The following is a 14,934-nucleotide window of genomic DNA, read 5'->3' as shown; positions in this document are numbered from 1 at the left end:
CCCACCAGGATGTCTAATGGTTATGTCAATAAACATTAAGAGTAGGATTTCTTGTCATATTCTTAATATTTAACGGGACTGTGTTTAATAATTCACGTTTAATAAGGATGTGGGTTTTTGTCAGATACTTTTATCAGAATATGAACATTTTACAAGCATTTAATTATGGACATATTGCTCTTTAGAAATCTTGTATCAGTTTACGTTCCTACCATCAGCATACAAAAAAACACACTTCTTCACGTTAATATTTATCCATACCACATGGGGTACTCATTTTTTTAAGTTTCAAATTTCATAGGCAGCAAAGAAAATTTTTTGTTTTGTTTTTATTTTGTTAAACCAATATGTTGTGTTGATACAGATATTCTTAAAGATAGGATAGGATTTTGGTTGTTTTTTCAAACAAAAGAACTTATTTTGAAATAATTTCAGATTTGGAGGAAAGTTTGAAAGATGGTAGAAAGAATTTCCTGTTTCATAGAGTCTTGACCCAGGTTCCCCAAATGTTAACATTTTACCATATTGACTTTATCTTTTTCTCCTTACAAACAACATATTTTTTTCTGAACAGTTTAAGTTGCAAACGATCTCTAAAAACTTTGGTGTCATTTCTTTTTTTGTTGTTGTTAAACTTTTTGTTAGACTGTCTCATTCTAGAGATTCTGGGCTGTGCCTTATATATTTGATCAAAATAGAATTGACATATAACATTAGCTTAGTTTCAGGAGTACTACATAATGGTTCGATATTTCTAGATATTATAAAAGGATGACCACAATAAGTCTAGTTAACATCCATCACCACACATAGTTACAATTGTTTGCTTGTGATGAAAACTTTTAAGATTTACTCTCAGCAACTTTCAAATATACCATATGTTATCACTAGCTATAGTCACCATGCTGTATTATATTATACATCCCATGACTTACTTATTTTATAACTAGAACTTTGTACCTTTTGAGCACTTTCACCCATTTCGCCATTTCTTAAAACAGGAGCGTTGTTTTATATAACCACTATACTGTTATCAAGATAAAATTGTCATTAATACAATATTATCTAATTTGTAGACATTTAAATTTTATCAGTTATCCTTTGTAGAAAAAAAATGTTTTTCTTGTCCAGAATCTAATCCAGGATCGTGCATTATATTTAGTTATGACTCTCTTAATCTCCTTTCTGGAACAGTTACTCAGTGGTCATTCCTTGTCTTTCATGACCTCGACATTTTTAAAGAATATAGACTAGTTATATAGTAGAATGTCCCTCATTGTGGGCTTGTCTGCTGCTGCCTATGGTTAGATTTAAGTTTTACTTTTTTGGAAGGAATGTCACAGAAGTATGTTGTGATGCATCCTATCAGGAGGCATATGATGTTGACTTGTCCTGTTATTGATGGTGTTACCTTTGATCACTTAATTAACGGAGTGTCTGGCAGGAAGGATTCTTCTCTATGAAATTACTATTTTTCCTTTTGTAATTGATAGGTATGTTATAGGGAGCTACCTTGAGACTAGGTAATATCCTGTTTTCCATCAAACTCTCAACCACTAGTTTTATCACGTATTGATGATACTTGCCTGAAATAATTATTACCAGGGTGGTTGCCAAATGGTACTTTTCTAATTTCTTCACTACATTTATTATTTGGAATTACAGTATGAAGAAAGTTTTTCCTCCATTTATTTATGTCAGTAGGACTGGTGTGTTTTTGTTTTATTCTATGGATCGTAATGTGCTACTATTCCTATTTGTTTTGTTGCTCCGATGTTACTCATTTGACCAGTGGGAGTCTCTTCAAGCTGACTCCTGTGTCCTTTAGACATGTCCCCATCATTCTTTGAGCATTTACTTACTTTCTGGCACCACAAAAATATCTCCTAGTCTCATATTGTGCTTTGCCCTGCCCTAGCTGGGAACTCGGCCATTTCTCCAAGGAACCCTGGTTCCTTTTATTGGTGCAGTAGCTGTGCTTGTGGCTATTGGAGTGGCATTGCTTCTAGGCCTCCTCAGCACACAGCTAAGGAATATATGTGTGGATGTATATTTACACACACATTTATGTTGATTTCGACATCGCTCTGTATGAAGAACTGAGCTTATATGGTTAACTCTAATTCCAAGCCTTCCCCTTTACATATTTGTAACTTTTATGAGAATAAGTGAGCAAACTGTCATTATCTACAATTTATTTACTTATTTGCTCGGTCCTAGAATACACATCAAGAAGTTTCATATCTCTGTATAAAAACAAATATCTAAGTAGAGTATATATTTATTTCGTCTTTAGCTCAAGGAGAGTATGTAGTTAAAATAATTGTTTTCAAAAGTTACCTAGGGTTAATTCATTCCCCCCTGATCCCCTTCAGTGTGTTTGTTATTTATTTCAAATACAGTTTAGGTATGTTTGTTTGTCCATTTTGCGTTCTTCCCACCTATTATTATTTTTCTTTTTTTTTTGGTATATGCAACGTTAACGTTAACAACATTTTGAAAGCACTGTACAAAAAGATAGGCTAGGTTATTAGACTACTGAGACACAAAACTTATGGCTTTTAATTGTGTTTGTTCTTTCAGGTAGTCATTTAATATTTCACATGAGAACAAATATGTGAAAATTCCTGCCAACCTGTGAACACCTTTCTCAGAAGTTCTTTTTTGATGCCATGTTCTGTGGCTTGCATCAAAAGAGGAGTTTGTCTTCATGAAGATTCCTAACATTGGTAATGTGATGAATAAATTTGAGATCCTTGGGGTTGTAGGTGAAGGTAAGTTTAGCATCTTTGAGTTTTTGAGAAATGTATAGTTATACCTACCACCAAAAGAGTTAGTAATTCAAGTCCTATTAATTTAATCATATCAATTCAGATATATGCCTATAAGTAAAATATTAAAAATAAAATTACTCATAAATTACTGGCTGTTTTTCTCCAATTGAAAGTTAATAACATTTTTAAACCTCCTAAAATTTAATAAATCGTAATTTTGGAAGCCACTATAAACATTTGCATACAGTTTTTTTTTATACAAACTTAAATTTCCACTTCTTTAGAATAATTACCTAGATAGAAGTGGGATTGCTGGGTCATATGGAAACTGTATGTTTGACTTTCTAAGAAACTGTCCAAATTCACAGAACTACACACTAATAAAAGAGTGCATATCACTACCTGAACACTGTTCCTCAAAGATAAACATCTCAAACTTAAAAAAAAAAAAAGTTTAATAAATCAGAGGTTTCTTAAGACTGCCTTCATTTCATTCTTTTCATTGGGAATTATGGTGTTTAAATCTACAATTTTTGGCAACATTTTATTTTAATATCAGCTTGGCTTATTTTGAATAATGAGACTTATTTGTATAAGTTTTACTTGGTAAATAAATGAATAAATAACTTCTATTTGTCTTTGAGAATGACAAACTATATTTTATAAATTCTGAGGCACACAGTGTGGTCATATTTTAACATCTCTGAAATCAAGATGTGTGTGATAATGAGTAGCGTGTCATGGTTTGATTGACAGCGCTTTTTCTTTCCTACTAGTACATAAAACCATGTCTATAATCAATGACATCGCTGATTTGATGAAATATGCTAATTCATTTTTCATCAGTCTTCCTGATTTTTTCTCTTCGTAATTTTTGCTCTTAAAGATAACTTTATGGAGATTTTTATAAATGGTTCTGTTAATGGGATAAGTGATTATAATTATGGTTTCTTAGCATTTCTATCTTTAAAGCAACTGTTGCAAAAATTTTGTATTTCAGAATTTTCAGATAAATTTTGAATTTCAAAAGAAAGTTTTAAAAATTTACCAATGTGAACAGCAAAGCTGTTTTAGATTTTGATATTACGTTATTAAATCTTTTTCAAATAAATACAAACAATTAAAATACAGTCTAATCATTGGATGTTTGCTTCAAGGTCTGAAGTCAAAACCATATAAAAAGAACAAATCCTTCTTCACCAGTCAACTCCTTTTCCTTTTCTTCATTGATATTAGTTATGTAAATAAAATTTACTCTCTGTCTCATCTACTGTTTAATAATAGCTGCCTTTTTAGTTTTTTTCCAAAAGTGTTATGATTGAAGAATTACGCAATAAAGCTGCTGACTGGAGGAGGTCAGCTCATAGGGTATAACAAGGTTGGAATGTTCCAGATTCTGTGCCTAAGTTTTTCTGGATCAAAACCTTATTTTTCTTAGTATAGCCATAAGTGATCATCTTCTCAGGGGTTGGCTCAGATGGACTAAAACGACCAGACTGTTATATAAATCAGAATACGTCAGTTTAAGTTGTAGTCAGAGCCATCATTGTTAGGTTTTTTTTTTTTTTCCTTGTAAACTACCTCAGATACTTTTTGGTGAAGAAATACATATATATTAAGGAAATTAAAAACTGTCAAGCAAACCCTACGTTCTTGTGGCCTAGATAGTGCATTTTTACCCCATAGAAAAACTGGCATGAGCAGTTACACGAGGATTAGATGTGATTGTCTGGTGATTATGGAGCTAAGTTGGATGGCTGTAATGGCTGGTCCCACCCTAACGATGATGATAATAAGATTCATCCATCTCCACCAAAGTGCGGGAGACTTGTTCTGGTTCTCTAGACTCTGTTGGAGACACATTTCCCAATTTCGTGTGCCTGAGGTCCCCTTCTCATTGATGCGTGCAGGCTTTGCCTGTCTGTTAACGTAAGTGTTCTTGACATGTCTACAAACCTCACACATTACCTTTTGATTCTCCTAATTAGATTTTTCACAGTATAACGTGAACCTCAGTTTTCTGGGTACCTTGCTGTTAACTCTGTGTTCTGCCTCTCAGGAGGTAGTTTATTGGCTAGATATTAATAATAGGATACGTACCAAAAGGTAGTGATGCATCTCATCAAAATATACCATGGAAAGTGGCAGTGCTTATCTATAAATGGCCAGAGATCCTTGGACTGCTTGTGGCCTGTGCCCATAGAAGCGAAATCTTTACTTGTGGCAAAAATGTAGCAACCCCTACTAGTTATTAATTGGAATACTGAGGCCTGTACTATTTTGTCAATCAGGAAAGACATTCCAGTATCTCAAAGAGGATTTAAATGTCTCCTAGGACAGAGGACATATTTGGAAGGCTCCGTGCTTGAGCTTGCTATTGGGAAATCATTAGCTCTTAAATTTTAAGTTCCCTAGAATCTTTTGAGTAAATTTTCATTTACTCTTAAAGTTCTTATGTCCAGAAAATTTTAAGCCTAAATTTAAAAATGTCTCAAGTGAAGTTTTCTTTAAACAGCGAAACATTGAAAAATACATGTTGAGGAAATGGGTTACTTGTGCTCTTGGTTTATAAAAATATATATAATAAATAGCCATGCTCTCTTTTTATGTAGCTCACTGCATTATCACTGCAGGATATTGTCATTTTAGGAATTATTATAACATACTGATAACCAACGTAAATATAATACAACTTTGATTTCTACAAAAGCTGTAGATTATATACCTGCTCCTGACTGTTTACTTCTTTTTATTATAGGAGCCTATGGAGTTGTACTTAAGTGCAGACACAAGGCAAGTACATGGTTTTTAAAAAGAAGAAAATCACTCTGTATGTTTAACTGTTTTGAAACTAATGTAGTGTGTGGGCATGTAATTGAAACTGTCTGGCTATGGTGATGATGCTTAATGACTGGATTTAATATGTGAACCCAGAGAAAGGAGACTACTTGTGGACAAGCTTTGTCCTAAGGTAGTCATTAGTTATTTGCAATCAGGTGCTATTTTTTCAGCAGACTTACATATATAGGTGAAAAGCTGCCAAATGGGAGGAGAAAAGGTGGTACCGTGTTTCCCCGAAAAATAAGACCTAGCCGGACAATCAGCTGTCAATGTGTCTTTTGGAGCAAAAAATTATATAAGACCCAGTCTTATATTATTGTAAAATAAGACCGGGTCTTATATTAATTTTTGCTCCAAAAGACGCATTAGAGCTGATTGTCTGGCTAGGTCTTATTAGATTATTTGACTATGACAATAATCATCATTTATTCAGGTAAGTTATTTCACGTTTCCATAGCTATTGCTCAGTGGTGAGCATGTTTTACTCAGAGACTAACTTTTAGATGGCAAGTCTTGTAATATCGAATCATTATGTTGTACATCTGAAACAAATATAATGTTGCATGTCAGTTACACCTCAATTTAAAAAAAAGGATGGCAACTGTTAAGCAATAACAATTTCAAATATTAAGATAAATATTTTTCTATTATAGCATATCTAGTCTGAGTATTAATAATTTGGCCTCATGCTATTTTGTGTATAATTTGTTAAGACCAAGATTTGAAGCTTTTTTTGTGGTATTTTATAACAATATAAGTAATTTATGTCTGAAATAAGCTTAGCACTTTAGCCCAAGCCATTTAATTTAAGCTCGAATCTATTGTAACATATATAAACACAATATAATTTTTGTTTGCTTTTTCTTTCCTATTGTACAAGATATCACTTACATTTTGGATTTAAGGCTTCATGGAAGTTGATATATTATTGGATTTTAGATCACAAAGCTCTTCTTTAATTCAGTGAATTTTCTATTATTTTTAAAATTGGGTATTTATATTATTTTGTGTTGGTAAGAGTTATCTGAAAATCTCTGCCAGTAAATCCTCAAAAAAATGGTTTGAATACTATTGGTTTTTGATTCACAGTGATTAAGAATTTAAAATAATGAATATAATAAAAATAAATTTAGCATCTTGAATACCTTATTAAGAAATATTACCACAGTTCGAAATTAAGCAAATGGAAAGTTCCCTGATGAAATGCGATGCTTTTAATGAGTTGCCTTGAGTTACAATAAATTTCTGAAGCTTAAAAAAATAAAATTCCTGGGTGGATACTACTCAGAGGAAATAGATTGTTAGTTTCCAAGTGAAATTTGAATACCTCATTTTGTACTACGGCTCTGTTTATACAACATAGCAAATGCAAGTTTTAGTTCTTAATTTTAATCCTTGAGTTTTCAAACCCAAGGCTTTCTAGTATATAATGCAAATCTTCCAAAAGTGTTTTCTGTCAGTGTTTGTCACGCTTCGTCCTGCGACCTTTTCCCCTATACTTTTTTACCTTATCTAAGCTCTCCTCCTGCCTTTTACGTAAAAAAAAAAAAAAAAAAAAAAAAAGAGTTATTAGTTGAATATATTGTTTTTATCTTTCCATATATCTGGTTTACTCTTTTGTTAAATTATGCTTGTTACCTGTAGTACCTTGTTCGCACTGCACACTGATAATGAACAATTAGTGCCAGCAAGATGGGCCCAGAGTGAAAGTGAATGAGAACAGGCATCTCTGCTCTTAAGAAACCAACTCTAAGTGTGAACTTTGATTCCTAGTGGCTATATATAGGGCATTTTGAGTTACAAGGATGAGTGAAGCACAGTTTTTTTGTACTAGTATGGCTTATGGTTTGTCTGAAGAGATAGAAGAATAGATACTTGAAAAAAATCACCCGTGAGGTTGCTGGAAATGAGATTGCGTCTAAAAACCATCTTTTTTTTTTTTTTTACTGCCTTTTACTAAATGAGGGACTCAAAGACCAGCTGTCTTAAGTATTGTTGCTTTTTCCTTTCGTGCATCTAAGAAGATATTGCTGGATGGAAAATTTAAAGTATACATTAGTGCCTAACTCAGAGTAATAAAAACTCTTTTTTAGAATCTGCAGCTCTTTAGTCACTAGACTTCTTATAGTATATCCTTTTTTCAGCCGGAATCAGACCTTTAAATCTTTACTCCGTTATCCCCAAATAGAGAATTTGATGCTTTTGGTAAGATTTACCCTTCAAGATCAAACAAAACAAATGGATTATTATGAAATCTTATGTTAAAATTGGATATAATATTTTCTATTGTACCCATTATATGTAAAATAATGATGCCCGTGTATTTTGCATAGCTTTTAAAATTTTTGTAAGATGCTTATAAAAATGTATGATTACTTATGCATAGGTCTATGTGATCACTTATGCATAAATTTGATCTCTTTTTGAGAGGGTTGGCTGTGGGTGATAAGTAATTAAATAATTCCTAGCATATTGTATATTTGAGCAAGTAAGAAAGAAAGTTACTCTTTTAATCTGTGTACTGCTGGCAAGAAATTTAGAGGTCACGTTTATAAAAAGATCCATCTTGTCTTTTGTGAACACAATACAGTGTTGGTCTATTCCAGGCCAAAGACCATAGCTCTTAGTTTACTAAAATAAATGCTGTCCAATTAAAAAAGAAGAATGTAACGGTACTCTCTTTTTGACAGCTTCTGTTTATTATATATACACATTGGCACGTATGTGAAAACTCTTAGCAGTGACTGTTCAGCTATTTATGGTGCTTTATGACTGCTCGCATTGGAAGAAGTTCTGGCCTGGACCTTTACTCTGCAGATATACATTGCTGACTTTTTTTTTCTCGGCACGACTGCTTTGAAGTGCCTATGAGAGGGGAGACATGTTTTACAGCACACTTTTTCTTTGCAGAAGCCCAGAGATGTCATCTTCACTACAAAGTAGGGAGAATGGAATGGAGTTGAAATAGGCAGATGAGATTAGAATTTGAGACAAGAGAGGTTGTGCAGCCAAACAGAACGAGGTCAGAGGGTGATCCCAGCTGAGCCTAGGGCAAGGAAATGCTGGTTCACGTAGCTCCTGTGGCTGGGGTTGACTGAGGAGAAGTTTCTGTTTTGAAGTCGTAGGTGACATATGCTCTTGAGATAGCTAGTTATAAAAAGCTGTGAGCAACCCAGTGTTGGGATACAGCCTCTAAATATTCAATACATAGTAAAGTTGACTTAGATCACACAGCCAAAATTGAAGGGCACTGTAGAGAGCTGTTGCAGATTAGCAGGTCCCTGTGGAGGAATTAAAGATAATCCCAAGGATTTGTGGCAAATGGGAAAAGTGTTAGGATCATTTATCTGACTGAAAAACTTCTAAAAGGTGTGTAGGTTTGGAGGGAGAAATGATAAGTTTGGCTTTCATAATAAAGAATAAAATGTCAGCAGAATACCAAACCCAATATTAATAAATGCCACATATTGAGCATCTGCCATATGCAAGGCATTTTACTAGATGCTTTACATTTTATCCCCACGACAACCCTACTCTTACTTCCATTTTTTCAGATGAGGAAACTGAGTCAGAGAGAGCCTATGTAACAGGGCCAAGATTGTGCAGCCGATAAAGAGGTGGAACCAGGCTTTGGTCTGACTCTGGAAATAGCTAACTGGCGCGTGAGATGGAACTGTGAGATGATAGGAACCTTCCAAGAGGGAGTTGAGAGCAGAGTGAAGGGCATGTTTAAAATGGTCAGACTAAAAGGAGAGGGAGGCCGACATCTTGACAGCAAGGAAGATAGGTTTTTAAAAATGCTATTTACCAACAGTGTAAAAATCCATAAAAAGATCTATGATGATAAGGATTGAGGAGTGAGCAAATCCATTTCGTTTAATGGTGCCATTTATTAATGACCTCTTTATGTGAAATGGTACATTGAATGCCAAATTGCGAGAGGTTTAAGGAGAGAGTAGATGGAGAAAATCTGGATTGGCCATTTTTCTCTTTTGTGATTTGAGACATTGAGGTTGAGAGTAGTAGGAAGAGTAGATCTGATGAAATATTCCCTAGTCAGGAATACCCATAGTTCCTTTGGCTGTTCGCTATTACTTAATATTCACAATTTGTCTCTTGCTATAAGGCTGCGTTTTTAGCAAGCATTACACATTTTGAATTAGTGATTCCTTTTTCCTTCAGATTAATTTTGTTTTTCTACCAAAAAACTGAATGATTTGGTTACTTTTTAAAGATCAAACTATCTTAAGAAGATAAAATTGAGGAGAAGTCAATGAACCATCACCAATTTAGCAGATTATTTGTAGTCTGCCGTCTCAAACCACACAGTTATTTTCTACTAACACATAATAAACCTTTTCTTTTTCAGGTTTTTTTCCCCTACATCAAATAAACAAATGTTTTTCTTTAATTTTTAGTTTTAGGCTTTACATGTGAATTGAGTTTTTAAAACAAAGCTTAGACATGAGTTGACAATGAGAAACCAAATATATGGGAGTAATTGTTTACTTTGTCATTACTTTCATCCTTATTTAAATAAATATACAATATGGCTTCTTGTTTGTGTGCAAATTTCTAGCATTTGAAGAAAATTAAAGAGAGGCTTGGGATTTTTCGTAAAGATTGTCAGAAGCCAGAAATATTTTAGTGTTGATTATTTCATCATTATTTTTTAAAGTAATTACTCCCTCCTAAATGGCATTAATTTACTGTAGGTTTTAGAGGTTAAAGAAATGCCAATGTTAAACTGGACTTCAGATCAGGAGCAAAGATAGTAGGGAATCATCTGTCTCGTCTTACAGAGGCACTCATATAGAACCATTACTTCTGTGTGGTTTCCTCTCTTGACCCAGTTTTTGTTGCTGATCCAATTAATTATAGAACAGTCTCTGGAACACTACAGAAGTCTCACCAAAGTCGTACTTTGTATTATAATATTTTGTATTTCCAATTCTGCTAGTCTGTTGATATAGGAAAAATGACCTATGTTTCTCTTGTTATCAATAAGAGAAATAATGGCTCGTGTGTCAATTTCCAGGTGAGTCTGACTTCTTAGGGAACTAGAAGAATTTGGGTTTTTGCGGGCTTCCTGGTTGCCTTATCCTCATCATCCTAAATCTGTACTTTTCTTTGTTGTTGTTGTTTCTTAGTAATGGGATAAGGGAACGATCATATTAGAATTAGCCAGTACTAGCTCTGCATGTGTTGTCTACACAGAAGACTTGACCTCATTCATCCTTACAGTGACTCAGTTCTCAGTTCCTAAATGATCACATTCCCCCCCACCCCCATCCCTGCTGCCCATTTCCCAATCTGGAGAATGAGTTGGCTGGGATACTACTGTTTCCCCAAAAATAAGACCTAGCCGGACAATCTGCTCTGATGCGTCTTTTGGAGCAAAAATTAATATAAGACCCGGTCTTATTTCACTATAAGACCGGATATAATGCAATAAATATAATATGATATGATATGATATATGATATAATATAATTAATATAATATAATTAATATAATATAAATCGGGTCTTACATTAATTTTTGCACCAAAAGACACATTAGAGCTGATTGTCCGACTAGGTCTTATTTTCGGCAAAACACGGTAGATGGACTTTAAAGTCCCTTTTTCTGCTAATCATAAAAACCTAATTAGTTCAAAGAAGAGAATATTCTTCACCTTCTTAAGATGGGTAATTTCATTAGTCTCTGATAATGTCTGTGCCTAAGAGATTTATACTAGCTCTTTAATGTGACTTTTTTCCAAAACTTCAGGAGCAAAACTGAGTGTGAATCATTTTTCTATACACGCCTGAAATATATATTCAGTGGTAATATAAGAAAAGGAACTGATCATCAACAAATGCCCATATAGTGGACACTTAAAAATTTTTAAAAAAATTTTCAGTTACACTTGACATTCAATATTATATTAGTTTCAGGTATACAGCATATTGATTAGACATTTATTTAACTTATGAAGTGATCCCCCCAATAAGTCTAGTACCTACCTGACACCATATATAGTTATTACAATATTATTGACTATATTCCCTAAGCTGTTCTTTACATCCCTGTGACTGTTTTGTAACTGCCAATTTGTACTTCTTTAATCCCTTCACCTTTTTCACTTAGCCCCGCCCCAACCCCCTCCCATCTGGCAACGTCAGGTTGTTCTCTGTACGTATCAGTTTGCTTCGGTCTTGCTTGTTTGTTTATTTTGTATTTTAGATTCCACATATAAGTGAAATCATATGGTATTTGTCTTTCTCTGTCTGACCTATTTCACTTAGCACAATACCCTCTAAGTCCATCCATGTTGTCGTCACAAATGGTGAGATTTCATTCTTTTTTTATGGCCGAGTAATATTTCATTGTATATAAGTACCACCTCTTCTTTATCCATTCGCCTTTTGATTGGAGCATTTAATCCATTTACATTTAAAGTAATTTGATACGTATGTAGTTACTGCCATTGTTTTCTGAATGTTTTTGTAGTTCTTCTCTGGTCCTTTCTTATTCTCTTGCTCTCTTGTATGTTGATGACTTTCTATAGTGTTGTGTTTGAATTCCTTTATTTCTTGTATATCTCTTGTACATTTTTGGTTTGTGGTTCCATGTACTTCATATATACCAAGTTATATTTATAGCAGTCTATTTTAAGTTGATGGTCACTTAAGTTCAAATACAGTCTAAAATCACTACCGTTTTTACTCACCCCTTCCACATTTATGCTTTTGTCATTATTTTTGACTTGTGTGTGCATTTGTGTGTATCCCTTAATTTACTCTTGTAATTACATATGATCTTCCTATTTTTGCCTTTTAACTTTGTACTAGCTTTAGTGTTGGTTGATCCACTGCTTTTATTATGTGTTTGCCTTTGTCAGTGAGAATTTTTTTCTTTGTGATATTTTCTCATTCATATTTTTAATTTTTTTTCCTTCTTTTTCTTAAAGAAATCCCTTTAACATTTCTTGTAATACTGGTTTGGTGGTATAGTGGACACTTTTAAGCAGTTAAGTATAACCCTATGAATTGTTGAAATCAGTGACTAGAAAGTAGTGCGTGGTGGTCTATTTCTATAAAAAAGTAATCCAACCCTGAAGTACAATTAGCTGCTATACAATGCTTTTGAGCTTTACAGTTTCTTAAAGGTTTGTTTCATAAGTTAAAGCATTTTAATTTAAAAAATCAAATTACGTAAAAAAATTTTTTCTACCTCTTCTATTTAAAGCACTGTGTTCTAGGCATGGCATTATAAAGTATAATTAAACCAAATATCTGTTTAAGAAAAATCTATTGCCTACAAAATGTCAGGCACTCTGCTAAGCACTGGCAAAAATCACTAAGATGTAATTCCTATTTTTTTTTTTTTCAATTGGGGAAGGGGGACAGGACTTTATTGGGGAACAGTGTGTACTTCCAGGACTTTTTTTTTTCCAAGTCAAGTTGTTGTCCTTTCAATATTAGTTGTGGAGGGTGCTGTTCAGCTTCACGTTGTCCTTTCATTCTTAGTTGTGGAGGGCTCAGCTCAGCTCCAGGTCCAGTTGCCATTGCTAGTTGCAGGGGGTGCAGCCCACCATCCCTTGCGGGAGTCAAGGAATTGAACTGGCAACCTTTGTGGTTGAGAGGACGCGCTCCAACCAACTGAGCCATCCGGGTTGCAGCTCAGCTCAAGGTGCCATGTTCAATTTTAGTTGCAGGGGGCGGAGCCCACCGTCCCTTACGGGACTTGAGGAATTGAACCGGCAACCTTGTGGTTGAGAGCCCACTGGCCCATGTGGGAATCGAACCGGCAGCCTTAGGAGTTAGGAGCATGGAGCTCCAACTGCCTGAGCCACCAGGCCGGCCCTAATTCCTTTTTTTTTTTTTTTTTTGAATGTAGTCTAGCGTGTATAAATTAATAAATACAAGATCATGTTTTTGTCAGGAAGCTTAAAATATAGTTTGGGAGAGGTAAACTTGAGAAAAGATTGTAGTTGAAATGATAGTGTGAAACCTTCTTTTTCATTTTTTTCAATAGGTTCTCCATTAAAACCTGTTTAGGAACAAACTCATATCTGTAATAAAGAAAAGTGCCTTTCCATATTATCTTTAAAATCAGTTTGTTGATATCCATAAAATAGCTTGCTGGAATTGGGAACACATTGAATCTGGAGATCAAGTTGGAAAGAACTGACGTCTTAACAATATTGTCTTCCAATCCATGAAAACAGAGTATCTCTCTATTTAGATCTTTGATTTCTTTCAAGAGTTATGTAGTTTTTGCATACAGATCTTGCAAATACAGTGTTAGATTTATACTTAAGTCCTTCCTTTTTTTTTTCTTTTGGTGATAATGTGAATGGAATTCTGTTTTTAATTTTAAATTCTAATTGTTCATTGCTGGCATATAGGAAAGTGATTGGTTTTTGCATATTAACCTTGTATCCTGTGACCTTGCTAGAATTGCTTTTAGTTCCAGGAGTCTTTATTTTATAGATTTTTTTTGTGTGTGAGGATTTTCCTCATAGACAGTCATGTCACCTGCAAACAAAATAGTTTTATTTCTTCTTTCCCAATCTGTATACTTTTATTTCCTTTTCTTGTCTTATTTTCCAGTACAATATTGAATGCAAGTGGTGAGAGGGGACATCCTTCTCTTGTTCTTGAGCTTAGTGGGAAAGCATGCAGTTTCTCACCATTAAGTATGCTATTACTGTAGGTTTTTTGTATATGCTATTTATCAAGTTGAGTAAATTCTCTGTATTCCTAAAGTTGCTGAGTTTTTATCACAGATGGGTGGATTTTGTCATGCCTTTCTGCATCAATTGATAGATCATGTGATATTTCTTCTTTAGTCTGTTCATAGTGGTAGATTACATGAATTGATTTTAGAATGTTGAACCTGTCTTTTACAGCTGGGATAAATCACACTTAGTCATAGTATATAATTCTATTTATACACTGCTGGATTTGATTTGCTAATAATTGTTGAGGATTTCTACATCTATGTTTATGAAAGATATTTATAGTTTGCCTTTCTTTTAATGTCTTTATCTGGTTTTAGTATTAGGGTAATACTGGCCTCAGAGAGTGAGTTAGGAAGTGTTCCTCTGCTTCTGTTGTCTGGAAGAGATTATAGAGAATTGGTGTAATTTCTTCCTTAACTAGTGAAACCATCTGGGTATGGGACTTAATTTGTTTAAAGGTTATTAATTATTGATTGAGTTTCTTCTATAGATATAGGCCTATTCAGATTATCTATTATTCCTTGTGTAAATTTTGGTAGTTTGTATCTTTCAAGGAATTGGTCCATTTTTCTAAGTTATCAAGTTTGT

The 14,934-nt window shown here is 33.9% G+C and overlaps 1 protein-coding gene across 2 annotated transcripts in view; it reads left to right on the top strand.

Annotated features, from left to right (window-relative positions):
* CDKL5 (cyclin dependent kinase like 5) overlaps positions 1 to 14,934 on the top strand; it is a 157,428-nt gene that overhangs the window by 53,801 nt on the left and 88,693 nt on the right. For both annotated transcript variants that reach the window (XM_033119851.1, XM_033119841.1), the window contains exons 2-3: positions 2,584 to 2,774; positions 5,533 to 5,567. In XM_033119851.1, coding sequence (XP_032975742.1) covers positions 2,711 to 2,774; positions 5,533 to 5,567 — 99 coding nt within the window. In that variant the 5' untranslated portion in view covers positions 2,584 to 2,710. The remainder of the gene's footprint in view (positions 1 to 2,583; positions 2,775 to 5,532; positions 5,568 to 14,934) is intronic.

The sequence above is a fragment of the Rhinolophus ferrumequinum genome, chromosome X, assembly GCF_004115265.2.
Source record: "Rhinolophus ferrumequinum isolate MPI-CBG mRhiFer1 chromosome X, mRhiFer1_v1.p, whole genome shotgun sequence".
NCBI lineage: Eukaryota > Metazoa > Chordata > Mammalia > Chiroptera > Rhinolophidae > Rhinolophus > Rhinolophus ferrumequinum.
The sequence above is the reverse complement of the archived record's forward strand: the minus strand, read 5'-3'. Positions and strand labels throughout refer to the sequence as shown.